Source organism: Clytia hemisphaerica, unplaced genomic scaffold, assembly GCF_902728285.1.
Source record: "Clytia hemisphaerica strain Z4C2 unplaced genomic scaffold, Clytia hemisphaerica genome assembly, whole genome shotgun sequence".
In the NCBI taxonomy this organism is placed as follows: Eukaryota; Metazoa; Cnidaria; class Hydrozoa; order Leptothecata; family Clytiidae; genus Clytia; species Clytia hemisphaerica.
This window is the reverse complement of record NW_027104290.1, coordinates 502776-524141: the sequence shown is the minus strand read 5'-3', so window position 1 is coordinate 524141 and position 21366 is coordinate 502776. Positions and strand designations below refer to the sequence as shown.

Below are 21366 nucleotides of genomic sequence, written 5' to 3'. Positions count from 1 at the left end.
TTTGAAGTCTTAGCTTTAGGGTGTTCTTGACTTTTTGACCTTTAAATCTAAAAATGTTCTTACAATGTTCCTAATTTCACCATTTTGTGAGCATTTTTGTTCATTTTCTTAAGAAATTGGGAAATTGGCCATTAGACTCTAAAATAGCCTTAAAATGTTCTCAACTTGTTTTTAACATTTAGACCATCGAAACCTTATGTTCTTATATAGTTTGTTCTTATAAAGAAAAAACGTGTACTTATTGACAAATTCAGTGCTGCGGCTATGAGATTTATATCAATTACAGTATTTGAATGAAATTGCTTTCTTGGTAATAGATAAAACACGCAATTAAAAATGAGAAAAACATAATTACCCCTTCAATAACCCTGCTATTTTGTCAGAACTTTTGTTTCATGTCTTATATTATTATTTTTGATTTGTTTTGTAGCAACATAACATTTTGTTCATGGTTTTGAAGTTGAGGAAGTAGGATCGATTTTGTTTTTGATACAAAAGAAGATGTGGGTTTTATTTCGATTTACACGCTTTTTTTTAAATAAGAATGGTGTAAATCCATTTCATCATGGATAATTTTAACTTTTTTGGGAAAATCACCCTAAATATTCTTAACATCATTCTTAGGTGAAGATCCTAATTCAGACTAGATTTAACATTTAGTATATACGTCTCAAGCATAAAATTGCATTTTTGTGAAAGGAGTGAGCCTTACTTGGAGGCAATTTATGGAGGTAATTGGCAATTTATATAATTGAAAATGCTGTAAAAATAGCATCCTTCGCTTCAGTAGCCAAATTCCATGATGGTGATATTCTTAGCATTATTCTTAATTTTTTGGCCATTTTCATCATGGACATTCTTATAAAGTCTATTCTTATAAAAGAAGCGTGTATTTAATACCGGTCAGTTACATCAAAATGCCTCGAAAATGTCAATATGAAAATTGCGTAATCAGAGAACGTATGTCTCGCTCATTATAAAAAGGCCGAGACAAACTTTCAATAATTGGATTGTAACATCGAGTTAAGTCTCTTTTGTTAAGTCACCAGGGGGTAAATAAAACAGACCTTGATACATTTATCGTTCGTTTCAACTTGACCATTTGTTTAAAACTCAGCCTCCTAAATATTTGGGGTAGGTAAAATATGTACAAAGAAATTCATACTTTTCCAACCCGGCCAATCTTTAAAAAAGAAGCGAACAATAAAATGTAATTACCCTTTACAAATAAACCTCTTCGGTGGCGAGCGTAGTCTACTCTGACGTAATTGTAAAATTTATGTGATGGGAGTTTGACATAGTAATGTAATGTTGTTTGGGGAATTATGAAGTTCTCTGGAATTTCGATTGCATTTATTCAGGTTGATTTTTTATGACTTCTAATGGTACTTTTTCTAACGAGTTTGATTACTCTGTTCTCACACTTATGTCTTTTTTTTTTCACGTCCTTTTCCGTGATTACTTTTATTTATATTTTTAAAGAGTGGGGGGCGTACGAGGGTTGCCAACACCGAAATACCGACAGATTTTTCTTAAATCACCGTAATACCGACAAAATTTTCCTAAAACACCGACACCGACGTCTTTTAGAGCAAACCTAAGATTTTTATTCTTAGTACGAATGCAAAATCTCATGAGCGTAGTAGTGCACTAGTTCAGTTTTTCTTGGAGAAAACTATCGCCGATTCAAGGGTTTTAAATCTTTAAAGCTCAGTTTTTCAACGACTAGTGGATAAACAAATCCAGAATTTTTAGGGAACACTTTGAAGGGTTTAAAGTGCTATTTTTACTTTAGTGCTTACTTTAGTTGACTTTGAAGAAAAACATTTAAAAAGTTTTTAAAAGATCTTTGCAAAAAACGAGGGAACAAAAGAGATATCTGAATGTATAAAGTAATGGAGGAGAAGGCGCAACCATGGTTTGCGCAAACGGAGAAAATTTTCCCATTTTTGTCCTCTTGTTTAGCTAAATGAGATCTTTTTTAACGTTATTAGAAGTAAATCTACCTTAGCCGAAAGCACCGTTAGAAAAGGGCGCCGCAAAAGAGCTCTTTTTCAGTAGCGACCTGGCTTAATTTTCTCGATGGTGCAAACTATGAAATAGGCGCCCCTGGTATTTTTTGTCCTTATTTGCGCCCTCCATCATTAAGTGACATAAACTGTAAGAGCAGTGAATGGTTGAAAGTAGCGCCCGGAATCTTTGAGTTAAGAAACTTGGAATTTTTATTTATACGAAGATGGTGGTAATGATAACTTGATATTTATTTCCTTGTAATTTGAAATGTAAAAATCTTCTGGACAAGGAGGCGCAACCATGGTTTGCGCCGACAGAAAATTTTTCAACTTTCAATCTGTCTAAAAACGCCCCATATTAAACCGATTTAGCACCAAAAATAAAAGGCGATTTGTTCTACACAACATTTTTGTTTTCTAAAATTTTCTCAGAAAAATTACCTGATAATCTTTGAGCTTTTACGCCGCTGGTCTTAGTTTTTTCTCCATCAATGGCTAAAAAGAGGCAGGAGTAGGGGGCACGGAAACAAGAAACGGGTTCTTTGAAATTTTGGCGCCGCAGGCAAAAACTTTGGTGTGAGAAAGGTCAAACCAGCTTAAAGCCACATTGACGCTTTTTAGCGAGGTCTGAATTGCTGTTTTAAAAAATGCTGACATTTTATACATATAGCACTTTTTTAAACCAATCATCAAAAGAAAAGAACGCGCGCAACGTCATTTCATTGTTCAATTAAACAATAGAATGTTCTCTTTCTAAAATTACATTTCAACGAAAGTTTGCAATGTTTTGACTTTTAAGAGATGAATAAGAATTGAAATAAAGTGTCTGTGTTTTTAATGCAGTAGCGTGAATAATGTTATGCTTTTGCAGAATAAGCAAAGAGCCTCATGTGTGTATAGAGTGGCTCTAAAAGAGCTCCTAAAAAGGAGAAAGTTAGTCAGCATAAGACCACAAAAACCACAGCGAGCATCAACAAGTTTCGATCTTTTTGGTAATCTCTCATTTGGTGATTTATTCACGGCATGACATTATAACGGAGAACCCCTCCCAATCCCAAGAAATGGGTTTTCTAATCATTCACGGGTGGAAACCCCTGAAGCCTTAGCATGTTTCTCATTACATTGTCTTTGAAACGCTTTAACCATAGACAGGGTCGCAAACCGATTGAAACAAAGCAACGCGGGTAAAAGAAGGCACAAGCATGGTTTGCGCCGACAGAAAAATATTTCAGGAAATCTCTTTTGGCTAAAAACGCTCTCTTTAGTCTTTTTATTCACAAAACTAGTCATTTTACTGCGCCATCCAGATAAATAGTTCGTTTGATTTAGGCTGAAACTAAATTGGTATTGAAAGCCTACAAAGAGAGCTCTGCAAGGGGAGGACCACAGGAAGTATTTTATATTGAAAGGCAAATGAGATATTTTTCGAGGGCCGACCATGGTTTGGCCCGAGGAGGCAAAATTTGAAATTTAAGGTGCCAGAAATGCTGAAAAACGCATCTAAATCATAAGTTAATGGATTATTCCGTAAAATGAAAGAATTTAACGATTGTTGATTTTTGACGAGTGCTGCATTCGAGACCTCGAGAAATTCTGCAAACTTGGCTTTCTTTACCTGTTGCCCACTACTATGATTTTTTTTTTAAAGTGCACATTTCCCGTAAAGAAGTGGTTAAGAAACAGCATTATGCACTCAATTTTAAAAAGAGGATGAGACAGGGTAGCTACCAAAAATAGCTATATTATAGCTACAATTCTACTCATCGTCATAGCTACAATTCTTGTATAGATAAGATATTCAATAGCTGAAATGCAGATTCAAAAACTTATGAGATCCTTTGAAATATGCAGATTCACCGCCAGTATTTCTCGAATCACCGAAATACCGACCCAAAAAATCAATTTTACCGTCACCGCAAGGCATGTCCAACACCGAAATACCGACACTTTTTACTTAAAACACCGAAACACCTACACAAAAAAGGGTCAATACCGACACACCGACAAACCCGTACGCCCCCCCCCCCTAAAGACAGGTAAGAAGGCACATTGATGTAACTGCCGGTAGCGGTAGGTGTAAAGTTAGGATACCAGTACTTTGATATTTATTATATGATCTACACGTTTTTTTTATAAGAACGTCAAAAATTTTCGAAGCCTTCGGATGTTCTTAGTTTTTTTAGATTTGATGCCTAAAAATGTTCTTAAAATGTTCTTATTTTCAGCATTTTTTGAGCATTTTGATGTACATAATTTCTTAAGAAATTGCATGTTTTTAAGTCTCCAAAGCCTTAGTATGTTCTTAGAATGTTTTGGGCCTCGAAGCCTTATGTTCTTATATAGTTTGTTCTTATAAAAAAAAAACGTGTAACAGATCAACATCTTGTATATCGCTGATGATTGTACACATGAAACTTTAAGTACTACAACAAGAAAACCTAAGTGGTAAGTGGCGTAAAGGCCCAGCAGTGTTGGCACTGTCAGCATATTTTTCCGCTGCAGAATCGCCATACAACAGGCTTATTTTTTCAATGTATAGAGCAATAAAGATTTAATTATTTTAAACTTTTTTCTACTAATTAAGAAAGAAAGATTTGACCATATAAGTTGGAGGTATTAATTAGATGTGTTTTTTTCCTACGCATGCGCACAATAGAAAGTCAGGTAGTTCGATTTTAGCCTGAAATCGTCGATTGATAATTGCGCGCATATGCCCCGACAAAGTCTAATCTTTTCGACCAGTTGTGTTTTAAAGGCCCATTGCGCTGTGCGCTGGACCAAAAAAAGAAGTTTTGAATTTTTGTTATGAATGAATGATGGATATAGGACGGTTTTGAATGTTGCGTGGATTACTAAGAAAGTGTGACAGAATAATCAAATTTGATAGCCAGTCTTTATAATAAGAAAGAATCATAGAGAGGGTCTCCATGCTATTTCCCCATGATTAACAAGGAAAATGTGACAGAATAATCAAATTTGATAGCCTGGACCATGCTATGCATTTCGCCGTCAGTCTGATAAGAAAGAATCATAGAGAGGGTCTCCAGGCTATATTTTTTCTCAGACAAAGATAAAGGGGAACTTTTGACGGAATATTTTCTCGCGTGACATAATAATCCTTTGTTTACATAATCAAATGGTTTAAAAACACAAATTGTTATTTTTTGTTTCATTCATTATCAAGAAAATACGGCTTTCACTATAACCGATGAATAATGATTTATTTATTAACAATATCCGATTGAAAAAATAAACTTTTCTCATGTTTAATTACGGAAATCTTCGATTTCTTATTTGAAATTCTGAGTGTCCTCTCACATATTATCTGATTTGTTTGTCTATGTGTTTTAAATGTTTGTCAGGGTTTTAAATAATTGATTTCGATCTGTAAGCGCTTGAAGTTTGTCAATAATTAAATTAAGGCTTGATTTTTATTTAGGTTTTAGTTTTTCTACACATTTAAAGGTTTTGTTTTTAAATAAGAGTGATATCGTTTGCTTACTCGTCAATTTTAATTTCCAAGCTTTTTCGCACTGGATTGACACGGATGTGGAGCAAGATTGGTCAAGAAGAGGAAAAGAAAAACATTTTTTGCGCTTACATCAGCATAACATAACAATAGGAAGACACTGTCCCGATATGAAATATGTTCTGATATGAAACGGGAACACTTATGTAAACACAAAACCTTTAAGAACGCATTGTTCATTTTTAAAAGACCACACGTAATTTTTGCAATGGATTTTTGTTTCATTGTTTTTTTTCTGAGAGGGGATATCCCACGGTAACTAATGAAGAGGGCTCGTCATTTGCTAGCTACACGTTTTTTATACGAACAAACTATATAAGAACATAAGGCTTCGACGGCCAAAATATTAAGAACAAGTTAAGAACATTTTAAGGCTTTGTTGACTATAAAACACTCGATTTCTTAGAAAAATGGACAAAAATGCCCCTAAAATGGTGAAAATGAAAATTTTGAAAACATTTTTTAATTATTTAAAATATCGTCCCTCTTTAAGGAGAATTTAATTCTTTGATGGGGGATAAATAACATTATAGTGTTAAAAAGCAAAGTCAAAATATCTTTCTACTTTATTTCTCGCACAAGAGAAAAAAACCTTTGATAAAATGAATTATTTATCGCAACTGAAGGCTGTACAGAGAATTTTAAGCGAAGGTACTTTTTGTGTTTAACAATTTTTTTTGGTGAATCAATGTCATTTTTTCCAAAGATTTGAGCCTAGTAGAGTAGGTGGTAAACGGTTGGTAGAATATCAACGAAATTGTTAAAATATCGCGTAACTAATAACTTTATTCTCGCATATGTAGATTTCGTAATGTTTAGGTTTATATCGATGGAAGGATAAACAAAAAAGAGGGTATAGCTCCTCCCTACCCAAGGTTTAAGAGAAAAAAGATAGAGAAAATAATGGAGTTTTTTTCTGAAGTCAATCATTTCTTTCTAAATCAGTTTCGTGTACACGTTTTTTTTTATAAGAATCAAACCTAGGCTTCGGCCCAAAATTAAGAACATTCTAAGAACATACTAAGGCTTTTAGATTAAAACATGCAATTTCTTAAGAAATTCCATAAAATGCTCAAAAATGCTGAAAATAAGACATTTTAAAATTTTAGGCTTCAATTCCAAAAAACTAAGCACATCCGAAGGCTTCGAAAATTTTTGACGTTCTTATAAAAAAAAAAACGTGTATAGTATTTTCTCTGTAAACTCCCGAAAGATAAAGAGAGGAATAGTACAGTGAAACGAATTCAGATTTTTCCTTCTTCGTTTTTACATAACATTAGGAAAATCTTTTTTTATTATTCTTTCGGAATCTCAATTATCATGTTTTGTCTGAAAATTTGCAACTGGACCACGCTAGATTGCTATACTGAAATGTGATCATTGCGTCGTGTCTTCATTCTATTTTATTAGGGTAAATTTGATATAATGGGAAGGATTTTCGGGGTAAGATGTGGTTTTAATAACATTAAATAAAGAGGCAGTTTAGGAAGGCAATGAAAGTATTTATATTTCCAATACAATGTATAGCAATTTCCGATGTATATTACATATTATGTTTCCGATACACTTTTTGGACCTACCCCGGTGGAGGTCCTATAAATTAACTTGTGTTTGTCCGTCCGTTCGTCGTCTGTTCGTTCGTCTGTACCACTTTCTCAAATTGAATCATAGGAATTTTTGATTTTGACGTACAAAGGTGCAAAAGGTGATGGCCAAAGTGACGGAGCCCGTTTCGATTGGCTAAATTTAGGCTGCAAACATCCCCTCTGAATTTTGATATAGGGGATGCGAACAGACTCAAAAAACCGTTCCGAACTTAGCAAAAAATCTGCTAACCAAAAAAAGAGTTGAATGATAGAGAACTTTGATTGACAGTTTGTCGTTCTTTTTGTATCTTGAGAGTTTTGTTTGCAATTCATTAATTTCCGATAAACAAAAAGAAAAGAGGAGAAAGAGAGATTTCTAGCCATTGTTCTTTTTAATTGAATCTTATTTGATTTCTATTTACGTCATAATAACTCAACATACAAATCGAGTTTTTTGAAAAACAAGTCGCCAAAATTTGCAAAATACATAGCTATTCGGTATTTTCTCGGGAAGCGATTAGAGCTGATTCGCATCCCCTATCAAAACTAATTGGGGATGCATGCAGCTAGCTAAATTTCAGCTAAAAAAAACGGGTTTTTTGGACTTTGTGAAAAATTGATCATAAATTTTTTCTAATTTTTTGCATGACAGTAGGGTACCATTATAGGTAAAAGATGGCTCAAGTAAATTTTTGCAAAAAAATTTTGTTGGGTCAAAAACCCGGGGGGGGCAGCTGGGCAAAAGGACCGACGGGTTGTGGGGTCCTAAGGGTACCTTTCCAATATGTTTAAATCACTGTAAGGGTCGGAAAAACTAGAGATGCACTGTAAGGGTAGAATTAGAAAATTCTTGAAAAATCTATCTTTTGACCAAAATGGTAGAATTTTGACCAATTTTTGCACGAAAGGGATCGAAAATTGGGGGAATGCACTCTAAGGTTATGATTTTCACTGATTTTGCTGCACTGTAGGGTCTTTTAAGCCAATTTTTGGCCCGCACATAACCGTCAGGTCCCCACCCAGTGCCCCCCCGGGTCAAAAAAAAACGCATGTTTATCTATAAGAATCACTATTAATAAGCATACATCAATGTTATTAGTCAAATTACTCTTTTTTTATGAGATGGATGTTTATTTTTGCTCACGAGGGCTTACTTTTGAAGAATATGTGTGTTAAGACATGAAATTTTGGTTGCTTGGCGTGCTTGTATAGAAAAATTGGCCAAATTCGATATTTTTTTATAAGCACATTATCAATTACTTATTAGCTTTTCTCGAGATTGGCTTTTCATTCTTTTCATTCTTGATTTTTTGCACAAAGATGCATAAACTTAACCGTCGAATTGACGCAGGGGTAGCCAGGATTTTTCAAGGGGTGTTGCCCAATTTCAATTTTCAAAATGGGCGGTTAGAGGGCGGTTTAATTTCATTAGGGCGGTGTTAAAATATAACGCCCAAATACTTCCTCCAAACAAACCGGGGGACGTTATGGGCTGCAGATCCCAACCTGTGAACCCCAACACAGGCCACGTTGCACGTGGGTTAACGGCAACTCACCATTAGACGAGTTTACCATTTGTTGCATGGTGGCAGACCACAATTGGATGAAAAATACAAGAGGTGAGTGTCTCGTTTCGTAATAATAGCTTGGTTTCTTAAAAGAATGATATTGCCCATTGGGAAATTCCTTTTGTCCTAGGGAAAATTCCCGGATAAATAAACTCTCCACTACAGTTTATGCGCTCCTTTTGTAAAATATAAATGAAATTCTATTGTAAAGTGCCATGGAGAGTGAAGGAAAAATTTTTCATTTTTTCAAAAGTTATGTTATGTTCGTTATATAGAAAAGTCAACAAGAAGAATTCGTTTCTTGAGTGTAATTTTGTGATTTGACTAAAGTATTTTTGTATGATTTTACAAAGCCTCATAAAAATAACTTCAACAAAATAAATAAAAATTACTTTAGACTAGCAGGCTAAAATACCGTATACAAAACAATGTAATCAATCCCCCCCAAAAAAAAAAACATTTTCTTGAGTCTTGGTCTCGTATAGCTGTCACTGAAAATAAGCACCGACAATTTTATGTTTTTCGAAAACGAAAAATGTCATTGTCTGTAAAGTCTCAAATTCATAAAACAACAAGAAACCACAACCAGTCAAAAACCAATAACTGTCTATCATCTATCCATTACAGTATAATACAATATCATGTCATGCAATCCAATCAGAATACAGAACTACAGCATAGTATCTGTACAAGTACTCTCTCTTATATATTGCCACATACGATAGTCAATGTTCAATCACAAATCTTTACTTTATTATTTGCCATTCTGGAAACAAGCAACTTTTGCTGTCTTTACGACGAATAGCATTCTTTTTTCTTCATCAGTACAATTCTTCCCAAAAACAAGAGAAGCACTATCAGGTCTTGAAAACTTTTTCTGATACAGTATTCCAAATATATCTCTCGGCTCTCTCATGGTAATAGTCTCACATCATAATATAATCGAAGAAAGATCTTGCATTCAATGAGTCCCCTCATCTGCAGCCTTTAGTCTATGCTGCAGCCTACCTCCTCTTCTACTCGTTTTCTGATAAAATAATTATAATTTACGGTCACCGACGAGACCTCTTTTGTTCTGCTAATAATTTAACAAAGAGGATAACAATAAATATTAAAGTCGGTAGCCGTGTCATTGTTTTTGTGCAGACGATGAAGGCCAAAGTGAAGAAAAATTTCTTATTTTACGGTCCCGGAGCTGTCTTCATTTCTACCGAGCTCTACTAAGCTAAGGAATCGCAATACTGAATTTTGATTCGGTGCCGTAAATTTATTAAAATCTAAATATCTCCGCCAATTTAAAACATCGCCGCCAATTGAAAACCGCCCATTGAAGGCGACGTGATTTTCTAAAAAAGCCGCACGCCGCGCGTGTCCGTACGAGCGCTAGTCGACGCGCGTCGTCCTCTTACCAGCGCTTTTTATTTTCCTTTTATTTCTTGTCTTTCAAAAACTTTAGTTTGTCAAAAAAGGGTGTCGCTGAGTCTTCAGGAGCGACACCCTAGTGACGCCACTGTGACGGAGCCCGATTTTCGAAAAAAAATGTTTTTGGGCAAATTTGGGCCAAAAAATGGCTAAAATAAAAAACGGTTTTTTTTGGACTTTGAGAAATATTGGATCATTGTTTTTTTCTGATTTTTTGCATGAAAGTAGGTAAAAGATGGCTCAAGCAGATTTTTGTAAAAAAAACAAATTTTTCAGCTCAAAAAACGCATATTTATCTATAAGAATCACTATTAATAAGCATACATCAATGTTCTTAGTCAAATTACTCAATTTTTTGATGATATAGGTGTTTTTTTGCTCACGAAGTCTTGAAAATGAAAGAATATTTCCAGATCGTGAAATTTTGGTTTCTGAACGTTTTTTTATAAGAAACAAACGACTAATTTTAATAGATCGTCACTATTTGTGTTTTGAATTATTTTTTAACGGTCATGCTCACGTAGATATCAATTATAAATGTGTTAAATGCATAACCAGGTAGGTCCATAAAAGTATCACTTGTTTGTTTTGTAAGAACAATGAGGCTCAAAGTCTCCAAAAAATAAGAACAATTTAAGAGTAATGCTGAGTCTGAAATTACTTAATTTCAAGGAATTTAGGGTCAAAGTAGTAAAAATTAGGTATAACGCCTAAAATACCTCAATAACACCCTATAAATAAGAACAGGATGAGAACAATTTGAAGCTCAAATTTCCAACAAAAAAAAACGAACAGTCGAGCCTCAGCAAAAGTTTAATGGTTCTTATAAAATAAGTGTAGATAATGTTGGTTACATTAATTAATTTTTTGAAAATAATTGAATAATTACCAAATTTAGGTCAAGAAATATACATTTAATACAAATAACGTGATATCGACATCATGATGAAGATAAATACACGTTTTTTTTATAAGGAACTCAAGGCTGAAAATGGTCCAAAATATAAGGAATTGTTAAGAAACTGCTCAGGCTGAGAATAAGAAAACCAGTTTTAAGGAATCCAATTTTTGCGAATCCAAACTTAGCAGCTATGTAAATAAGGAACTCGATATGGAACTTTGAGGCTGAAATTCTCTGTAAAACAGAGCAAAGTTAAGGTTCCTTATATAAAAAAAAAACGTGTAAATACACGTTTTTTTAATTGGAACATCTAAAATTTATGAAGCCTTCGGATGTTTTTAACTTTTTGAGTTCAAGCCTTAAAATGTTCTTAACATGTTCTTAATTTTAGCCATTTTTAAGAAATCGGTTGTTTTCGAGTCTGGAAAGCCTTAAAATGTTCTTAACTTGTTCTTAATATTTTTGCCATTGAAGCCCTATGTTTAGTCTAAGATAGACACTTCCATTAATGGCAGGCGTTGTACACGCTTTTTTCATACGAACAAGTTAGTATGAGGTGGGCTGTTCCGATTTCTCGTGGTTTTCAGGCTTAAATACTCTAAACTTTTCGTAATACGCTTACTTTAATTACTTATTGACTTAACACGTTCACTGCCAAGCCTTTTTAGAAATCGAAATTTCAGCCTCTTGAAATTTTATTGAAAGTTTGACTTTCAGAGGCTCCTGCGGCCTGAGTTTTGTAAGAGTTTCTGTACCAAAAGTTATGGTTTGAAGTACTATCGGTATTTTGGCTCCTCCATTCTGAAGCACTCAAAGGCAGTAGCGTAAACAGGAGGAGGGGCAAAAAAATTCTGTAGGAGGGCAGATTTTTATGACACTCTAATTATCTTTTTACATTATGAATAGATAATTGCAGTGTCAAAAAAATCTGCTCTCCCACACAAATTTTGTACCCCTCCTGTCTACGCTACTGCAAAGGCACGTATAAGAGATAAGATTTCTAGAATATAATCCGTTTGTTAAAAAGGGGTGGCGGCGACGAAACTGATTGTGTAAGGTGTTTAAGATAATGTTTGATTCAATGAAGTAAAAGCCCGAAGCGCTAGAAGCGAATCTCCTAGGTAGGATTTGAAGCCACTTAATTGTACCTAAGCTGCGCGGCTCTGAGTGGCCCGTGTGGCTTTTCTACAAATTCCAGATTGAAACTAACATTTTCCACTAAATTTCAAATAATATACCACTTGAAAACAAAGAAACCGCTAAATTAAATCCGTCGTCAAATAGAAGCATTCAGAAGTCGTTATTGATAATCATAAAGTAATGGAGCATGATTTGAGACAAAAAAAACAGAAAATATCAAATTGAACTGCACAAAAACAAAAAGTTTCTGGATGTAGTTTGAAGAAGATTCTCTCAACCAATCAAAGGGCGTAGTCATAGTTGTAATTATGCGATAACTGAGGCTAATTATCGAAAAATTTACCAATTTAGTTGTTCTTTTATATCGAGTACCATGATACAAATTGCTATCTACATATGGCTCGTGTGTTAAATACCATGTATGGCTCTGTTATCAGTTTGCTGTGAAGAAAAAGATTTTATTAGAACAATGTTTTTGAGCCTAAAACCATAAGAACAATTCAAGAATAAATTTTAGTCTGGAATGTTTGACTGAATTTCAAGTAAATATCAATTGTTACATTATGAAAAAGAACACAGAATAAGAATAAATTGTGGCTCAAAGTACTGAGAATATAAGAACATATGTGCCTCAAAAAACTTTACCTGTTCACATGAAAAATAGTGTGTTGTTCTTTGTTATTCATTGCATAATTAGTGTAATTTTCAATGTATAGATAATTTATTATTTAGCCATTGTCTTGGAAATTCTGCAAATTTGATTAACAGGACCTTGTGATGAAAGATTACAGTATGGGCTAATGTTAGGGATGCTTTCCTATCGTGGGTTTTTCTAAAATTGAAGCGTGGTTTTGTACTGATAACGTTGCATTGAAACAGAGAATGCATTTTTGACATTTTCATTCAACACACGTTTTTTTATAAGAACATCCACAATTTTTGAAGACTTTGTTTGGATGTTCTTAACTTTTTGAGTTTTAAGCCTAAAAACGTTCTTAACATTTCACCATTTTGTGGGTATTTTTGTGCGAAATTGGGTGTTTTAGAGCAAAGCCTTAAAATATTCTTAACTTGTTCTTAATCCCGGGGGGGGGCACTGGGTTTGCGGACTGACGGTATGTGCGGGCCAAAAATTGGCTTTTAAAATTGCACCCTTACAGTGCAGCAAAAATCAGTGAAAATCATACCCTTAGAGTGCATTTTCCCCCAAATTTTCGATCCCTTTCGTGCAAAAAATGGTCAAAATTCTAGCATTTTTGGACAAAATATCTAGATTTTTCAAGAATTTTCTGAAATTTCTACCCTTACAGTGCATCTCTAGTTTTTCTGACCCTTACAGTGCATTTGAGGTGCCTTGAAAAAGACACCCTTAGTGCCCGCACATACCCGTCGGTCCTTTTGCCCAGCTGCCCCCCCCCCCCCCGGGGTTCTTAATATGTTGGCCATCGAAGCCTTATGTTCTTAAAAAGTTTGTTCCTATAAAAACGTGTATCTGTTAATTACTTCTAGATATTAGTCATAGAGGAGTTCAAAATAGTGATGACTTAACCTTGTTTCAATTTCCTACTTCTACGACACCCTTCGAAAATTCCTTTCGGTATGTGGCCCCCAAAATGTCGATCAAATCTAAAATTTCTCTCAAATCTATCATGCAAAACTTTAACATCTCTACTTTATTTCCCGGGAAACAAGGGAAAACACTGAAGTACATATGACAAAACAATGCGAAACCAAAAAATTAGTTCGGCTTGACCCCATGTCCTTCACTAGTAGGGCTAATGTCTGGTAAAAGCAAGGGAAAACACTGGAGTATATGTGAAAACAGGGAGACTAGACAAAAATTACTCATCCTAACCCCATGGCTGATGTAATTTGTTTTGTAATACATAGTAGTATACTATACACCATGTTACAACCTATTACCCTATAATGTTTTGCGGAAATACCATCGGATTCAAACCTGACGTGTATTGAAAAGGCCGACGATTTCGCTTGCCAATACATTGCGAGCTTGCCGTTATATGCAATTTTTATCTAATTTTGGTGTTGTACAATATTTCCTTCAGATGCAAATATTTTATATTGAATCTGTCTCAAACCATCGAAAACATCCTCATTTTTAAGTATAGGCATCATTCTTTCATCAATTCTGATTTAAATCTGCTTGTCGGAATCCTTATGTTATTAACGACCTACGTTTTAGGGGCCATATACTGTATTTACACGAAAATACCCTTAAGGTTCCGAGAACAGTCAGTACTTTATATAAGCTTTATAATACAGAAACTGCTAACAATTTACACTGATTTGCTGACTAATTTGAAATCCTATCAACTTTAAAGAGATTCTTTTTTTGTATATAAAGACCTTTTGAACAGTTTTAATTTTTATCATTGCATTGTCATTTTGTGTTTCATGAGTAATTTTGCAAACAACTGAATGTCCACCTAGATATGTTTTATTAAGTTTACTCACCGATGCATTCTTAGTTACTAATTGACAATCTAATTAAATCTTAATGATGTTAGCATACTTACACTTAATAGCTTAATGTGCCTACATAATGACTTATCGTTTAATGAATTTAAGTAAAGACACAAAACTGAATTTTATTTAAAAGCTTTCTTCTTATTTGACAGGGAGTTGATATAAGAGGAAGCATTGGTGCCACGATGAGGACGAGATATTTCTTATCAAATTCAGTGACACTCTGGAAAATGGCGAAAGTTGTTTTAGGTTTTATATTGGTTATTATCGTACTCATAAACTTGAATATTTCGTTAGTCTCAAGGACGTATACACATAAGAGTTTGACCAGTATTGAAGTAACTTCGAATGAAGGTGCAGCCGCCGGCGGTGGAGGCGTTGGCGGTGGCCGTCAATCTAATCATGAACGAAAATTAGTTTTAGCTGAGTTAGCTGAATATTATGAGAAACTTTTACAGCAGAAAGGAGTTGATACGAATGCAATTAAACAAGCAATGCAACAAAACTCAGGAAAAGTATTTAACGTATTTAACGACCCACCAAAAGCCAAATTAACGAACACTGCAACTGATAAACCTTTGATTAAGGAAAGTCAACCAAAATCTGAGGTACCGAACAAAGCAAAAACAACATTCGCTAGTTATCTCCAAAAACGTATATCAACATTACCGGGCGATAACAAAATACGTTATGATGAATTAGGCGAGAAGAACGTTTACAAAGGTTTAATTGTTGATTGGTGGTTCGACATGTGCGTTATCCGAGAATCTTCGGACCCCATTTGGCACCCATTGTACCCAAGGGTACCCCAACATACCAGTATTTCCTTAAGGTTGATGGACCAAGATCGAATCCTGGATGGAAGCTCAAGGCGGGTATATGGTTACTTATTTGTGAAGGACGATCAAGCATACGATTTTAAGTTATCTTCACGCGATGGAGCTGAAGCACTTTTATATGATACAGGGGTTTCTATGAAAAAGATTCAACTTTTAAATAATGATATCAAGTATGATAAGTCCAAAGAAATGATGCATTTGAAGTTAACCAAAGATGTTATGGACGAACAGGATAAGAAAATTCAGTTGTCCGAAATGTTTCAACTCCAAGAGAAGAATGTCAATTTGAAAGGTGATCGCGTGTATATGATTGAAGTATTTCAAGGTGGAAAATATTTCACCAAATATTCTTTAAAATGGCGCAAATCTGGTGATGACTCAGTTGGCTTTACGACTCTTGATGATAAAAATCTTTTCTTTAAAGATGGCATGAAGGGTCGGTTAACACCGTCTTTGCTTAAACAGAAATATAACCCACCGAATTTACAACCGATGAGTGACGGTGAGAGTCGTCGGTTGTCGTTTTACAAATATTCGGTACTCGAGAGTAACGAGAAAGCCCGAAAAGCAGGCATGACTTGTGACGAGGTACAAAAGGATTATAAAATCATAACACATTTGTATGAAGGCTATCGACGCTACACGTATAATATCTTGAGTTACCCTGATGAATATTTCAAATATGGTTTGGTTCCCAGATGGACTTCCCTTAGCAAAGAAGAAGCTATAGCATCAGCCAATCAGCTCTTCAAGAAGCTCAACAAACTTCATAATGGGTAAGTGAGACATGATACAAGTTTTTTATGAGAAAATCCAGAATTTTTGAAGCCTTCGGATGCTCTTAACTTTTTGAGTTTTAAGCCGAAAAATGTTCTTAACATGTTCTTATAAAAAACGTGTATTCATGACGTAATGTATATACAATTGAGTCTCCATAACTCGAACAAGCATGGGGAAGCAAATTTGTTCGAGTTATAATAACTCGAACAAATTTTAAGGAAATTTGGAGTAATGGAGTAAGGTTTATAAGGCATTGTTAACTGAAGGAATAAGAAAACATTTTCGAGTTAAGGAGACATTCGAGTTATAGAGGTTCGAGTTAACCCTTTAACTGCCGTTCGTATTTTTTAAGGTTAGACCTATTTGCCACGCGTAAAAAAGAAGGTTCGACCTATTTGCCAGATGTCGGCATATGCCGACATGGGCATAAGGTAGCGATTTTGACTTCATTTTCTGAATAATATATGAAGTATCAGCCAAGGACGGGTTACGACATAAGTTGGCGCCCCAAAATGGCATACCAAAATGGCACCCAAAATGGTATACCAAATGGCACACCAAATGGCATAGCGAATTACAGGGCGTTTATTATCGGCTAGTTCGAAATAGTCAAATATTTATAGATTATAATCCTTTTGGTGCTATTTTCATCAATTCTTGCTATCATACCCAAGATGGTGCAAGGGATATAATGGGATATGATAAAGCGATTGTGCAATAGCTATTTTCTGTCAGGGGACTCTGTTTAGAGGTGAGATTAAAATATTTCTATTTAAAACACGTGTACTTTATATATATTAAAAGGATAACTAATATTACATGTGTAATATTACACCTATATCGGTGTAATATATAATACAAGCATTATACTGTAGGTCCTTGTTATACACGGCACAGAATGCGAAAGCACGTGGATATATTTTGACCTTTAAAAAGGTTCTAGATCAATGAAATACCTTAATATATAAATATGATATTTTTGACAATAACAAGTGTTTTTCAAACATTTTCTTTCGTATTTTACAGTAATTAGAGTTGACCTGTGTTATGACCGTTTTGATCTAGCTGCTAATAAACGCCCTGTAATTCGCTATGCCATTCGGTGTGCCATTTGGTATACCATTTGGGGTGCCATTTTGGTATGCCATTTTGGGGCGCCAACTTATGTCGTAACCCGCCAAGGACTATAATTTTGAGTTGAACATTGTTGAATAGTTATTTTTGAACATAGAAAAGCTTTTAACTATTATCTTTTTTTCATTTCAAACCATCTAATACAAAATCTTTGTAGAAGTGTTAAATTTTGCGGCAAAGAAATGGAAAGTGCCCATGTCGGCATATACAAAATAGCCTGGAAGTTTGCTACTACTTTTATTGTTTGAATCCCAGATTATTGGCAAACGCCCGGTCTTTTTTGTTCATCAAGATAAAACATTACATCATTACATAAATTATTATTATGAATATTTTCGATGACTTAAAAGGTTGCTAGACAAGGAACCTGTGAAATTCTTACTGAACTTGAAGTATGCTTGTTTCATTGGAAAGTTTGCCTACAAATGATTTAAGAAAATATGATCGTTCTGGATTTCTGATCCAATTTTCATCATTATTTTTCAAATTCAAATATTTCACAGTTTGATTTGATTATATTTTTAAGATTCAGATTTCTTTTTCTCCCAAACTATCAAGTCTTGAAATTTTCTTGTAATCTGAACATCCAAAGAGAAGGCATTTTTCTATTGCTCAAAACAACACATAATTTAGGTTTTGAATTCTATTTTTGTTGCAGCGATCTGGAGTTGGTCAGTCTAGCCCATGTTCAGCGTAACGCAGGACCACAGGCTCAACGTTTCCATGAAAACGATAAAACACATTACTTTATCGAATTAGATGTTCGAAAGAAATCCGATTCATCAAAAAAGATTTACAGAGCGTCTCATTTTATGCAACCGACTGACGAGGGTGATTTATGTTTTATGAAGGAATGGAATACAGGAAAAAAGGATGTCGAAGTGAACTTGTTGACACCGATCAAGAATCAGAAATCATGGTTGAATTATATGATTCTTATGTTGGAAGAAATCATGGAACAAACTAAAGAAACTAATGTGAGTTTTTTATTTTCTGTCTGGACCTACTTTTGCTGCTTCGTTCAGTGAATATTTTTTAACTCGTTTAACTCGAGAAATTTTCATCTTTTTTTCGGACCAGTAGCTTGAAGACTTTTCTCAATAGGTTTCTTAGTTTTACAATTTGAAGTTCTTTTCCAGGAGAATTAGCAAAGTTTTGGAGCCCGAAGAAAATACTCAATAGCCTTTTCTCTTTTTTTTTAATGGCCTTTACCGGTTCTTGGAAAAAACTTGTCTGTTGCAGGATCATAAGTTTGACGTTTTTCCATCATTCCACCCCTCCTATTTTATTACAGGTCATTTTGAACTTGATCGACTACAACAGTACAGATGGAAATTACGAACAAATCTTGAAATCAAGTAAACTAAAATACAAATACTTGAACCCTGTCCGCGATACCGATAAATTGGACAAAGAACCTGTGAAATTCAACAAAGTCAAAGCATTGAATTATGGGATAAAACATGTGGAAAATGAAAATAGCATTATTTTTATTTTGGATTTACATTTGCAGTTACCGTTGAATATCTTTGATCGAATAAAGAAGGTATTTTTTCTTTACTTTTTTTGGCCCTTGTCTTCACCACACAGTCTCGATTTCAAATACGGCGTTGAAGCTCAAGATATTCTGATGATTCCGACTTTTTAATTAATCTTTCCTTTCGTCTTGTTTTTTCATTTGTAGACAGAGAATAAGTCTCCATTCATTGTACCCCCTCTATGTTCTTAACACTACTCAACAGGCTCTTCCAGAGGGATCTAACTCCAGTAAGAAGGGGTCCTGGTGGGTCTGTGAGAGGAGGTGTATTTTTCCCACCAGAAAGAAAAGTCACCAGGGTGCTGAGACAGGGGTGTTTTAACGTTTATCAGTTCAAGGATTACTTCTGATGGACAACTTTATTTGTTATCGTTTAGAGATAACGAATTTGGTCAACCTCGCTCCCTGCGTATTATCAGATAATATTTTCTGGCGTCTATTAGCCCTAGTTCAGACGGCCCATTCTTTGCCTGTCTATTCTAATTGTGAATTAAAGTGGACAGAAAGTTGGCTGTCTAAAGTCAAAGCATTGTCCATTTTTGACGTCAATGCAAATGACTTATATTTTCCAAGTAAAGATTTTTTCTGCCAACTTTTTGCCCACTTGTTTCATATCACAATTAAAATTGACAAAAAGTCGACCGTCTAAACTAGACCTTAGTAACGCAAATAAAGCCTTGAATACACAGTGACGAGGTTGAAATTTGGTTTGATTTCTCTTTCATTCTCTACCTATTCTTCTTACAGATGACAGTACAGGGACGAACATCATACAATCCAACGTTACTGAAACTTGCTTGTGGTGAACATGAAGAATACACAAAGCTGGAGAAAAGTGAATGGTTAGATTATGGAACGGGTATGATGGCGATGTATAAAAATGACTGGGAAGAAATTGGATGTAAGTTTTAAGATTTTTCCACAGCAAAACATTCTCAAATTTGAAACCAATATCACTCTTTTGTGCTACCTTTAAGGTGCTAATTTTAGCGATTCTAGCATTTTTTTGCCAAAATTAAAAAATTGCGTCAATACCAAATTAATTTTTCACCAATTTTTTTTAAGAATTTTTACTGTTTGCCAAAATTAGTTGTTGTGAAAATTATTTCCCTTAAAATACTATCCACTTACACTATTTAGACCCCCTGGAAATTCTTCTTGGATTACCCCCTGGAAATGTTCGTCCACCCCTCCCCTTGTATGGTCATAAAATGGAATGGCCCAGTTATAAAGGAGAAGGTGTAAACATTCCCTACTTAGCTAAGTTAAGTAATTATATGTTACGTATTCTTTGTCTTAGGTTACAACGAGAAATTATTCGGTACAAAATGGGGCGGAGAAGATTGGGAAGTAATGGACCGTATGGTTGCCAAGGGTTACTATATTGTACACCAACGGTTGCCAAGGTTTTACCATTTGCATCACGGGAGAGCTGGAATGTGGATTTGAATCTTAATGCATGATGGTTCTGATTCCCGGGGAGCAGGAAGAAGAGAGTTTATGCCTTCTTGGTAATTTTGCTGTGTAAGAAGGACTGCTACTTTCAACTGTTGCCAAGCGACGATATATTCTCTTCAACTCGAATACCATGATTATACATACAGTTGGGTTTTGTGTATAAAATTGCTTTTAAATGGCAGACCGATTAACGTATTGAAAACGCTAATAAAAACTGTAAAAACATTGACGTTGTATCAATAACCGGAATGACTTTCTAATGATGGCTCTACAAGTTCCTAAAGCTAAATGCCTTTTTCGGCTACAGTCAACTATTTGTTGTATGGTTTCAACAAAGATTACTAAATTAATTAAATATTTTCGATAACTGAACATCTTAAGAAATTGAATTATGGCTACTACTGGTTGGTTCCAGAAAGGAATTTTCGTAATCACGCTGTTAATATAGAATTTCATTGTGTTGTTTTGAAAGATAAAACGGTACACCCTATGCCAAAGGCCCGGTGGGTCCCTAAATTTGGCTGAAATTTCGTCTCCGGTGGAAAAATAGCATCATACAACTTTGGGCACACTGGAAAATTGACATTGTTTCTATTCCCATTTGAATTTCAATGGTAGATATTGCAATCCATCTCTTGATATTTTAACCTGGGTCTGGGAATAATGGAGATAGAGATTCTATCTCCATTGGGTTTTTGATAGAAATTTCCATCTCCACTGTGGGAAGAAGTTTCAGCGGGGCTGTGAGACGGGGGTTCATTGATATTTTTTATTTGTTTACCTTTTTGATGGTCAATTTTTTTTATTAAGATTTTTTTATTTTTTTATTTTTCAATACCATACTAGTATATTCTATTTTAACTTTCATTTCTGAAGATGAAATTGAATAAGGATTTTTCACATTTAACCCTTGATTTTGGCTTTCATAAAAAAAATCTGTTTTCCAATGTTTAATTTTGAAACGGGGGAGGGA

General features: G+C 34.6%; 1 protein-coding gene across 1 annotated transcript; it reads left to right on the top strand.

Annotated features, from left to right (window-relative positions):
* The first annotated feature begins 676 nt into the window (after positions 1-676).
* Positions 677-21300, top strand: LOC136817083 (uncharacterized). Its single transcript, XM_067073425.1, has 6 exons — positions 677-731; positions 14798-16260; positions 18057-18375; positions 18693-18944; positions 19683-19836; positions 20236-21300. Exons 1-6 carry the CDS (start codon positions 726-728, stop codon positions 20382-20384), a joined length of 2343 nt encoding a protein of 780 aa, XP_066929526.1. The 5' UTR covers positions 677-725; the 3' UTR covers positions 20385-21300.
* The last annotated feature ends 66 nt before the right edge of the window (positions 21301-21366 follow it).

Excerpts from the sequence above, each read along its gene's own strand:
- LOC136817083 (XM_067073425.1), top strand. Across the intron at positions 16,261-18,056 it reads CTCAACAAACTTCATAATGG|CGATCTGGAGTTGGTCAGTC; the intron begins GTAAGTGAGACA and ends TTTTTGTTGCAG. Across the intron at positions 18,376-18,692 it reads AACAAACTAAAGAAACTAAT|GTCATTTTGAACTTGATCGA; the intron begins GTGAGTTTTTTA and ends ATTTTATTACAG.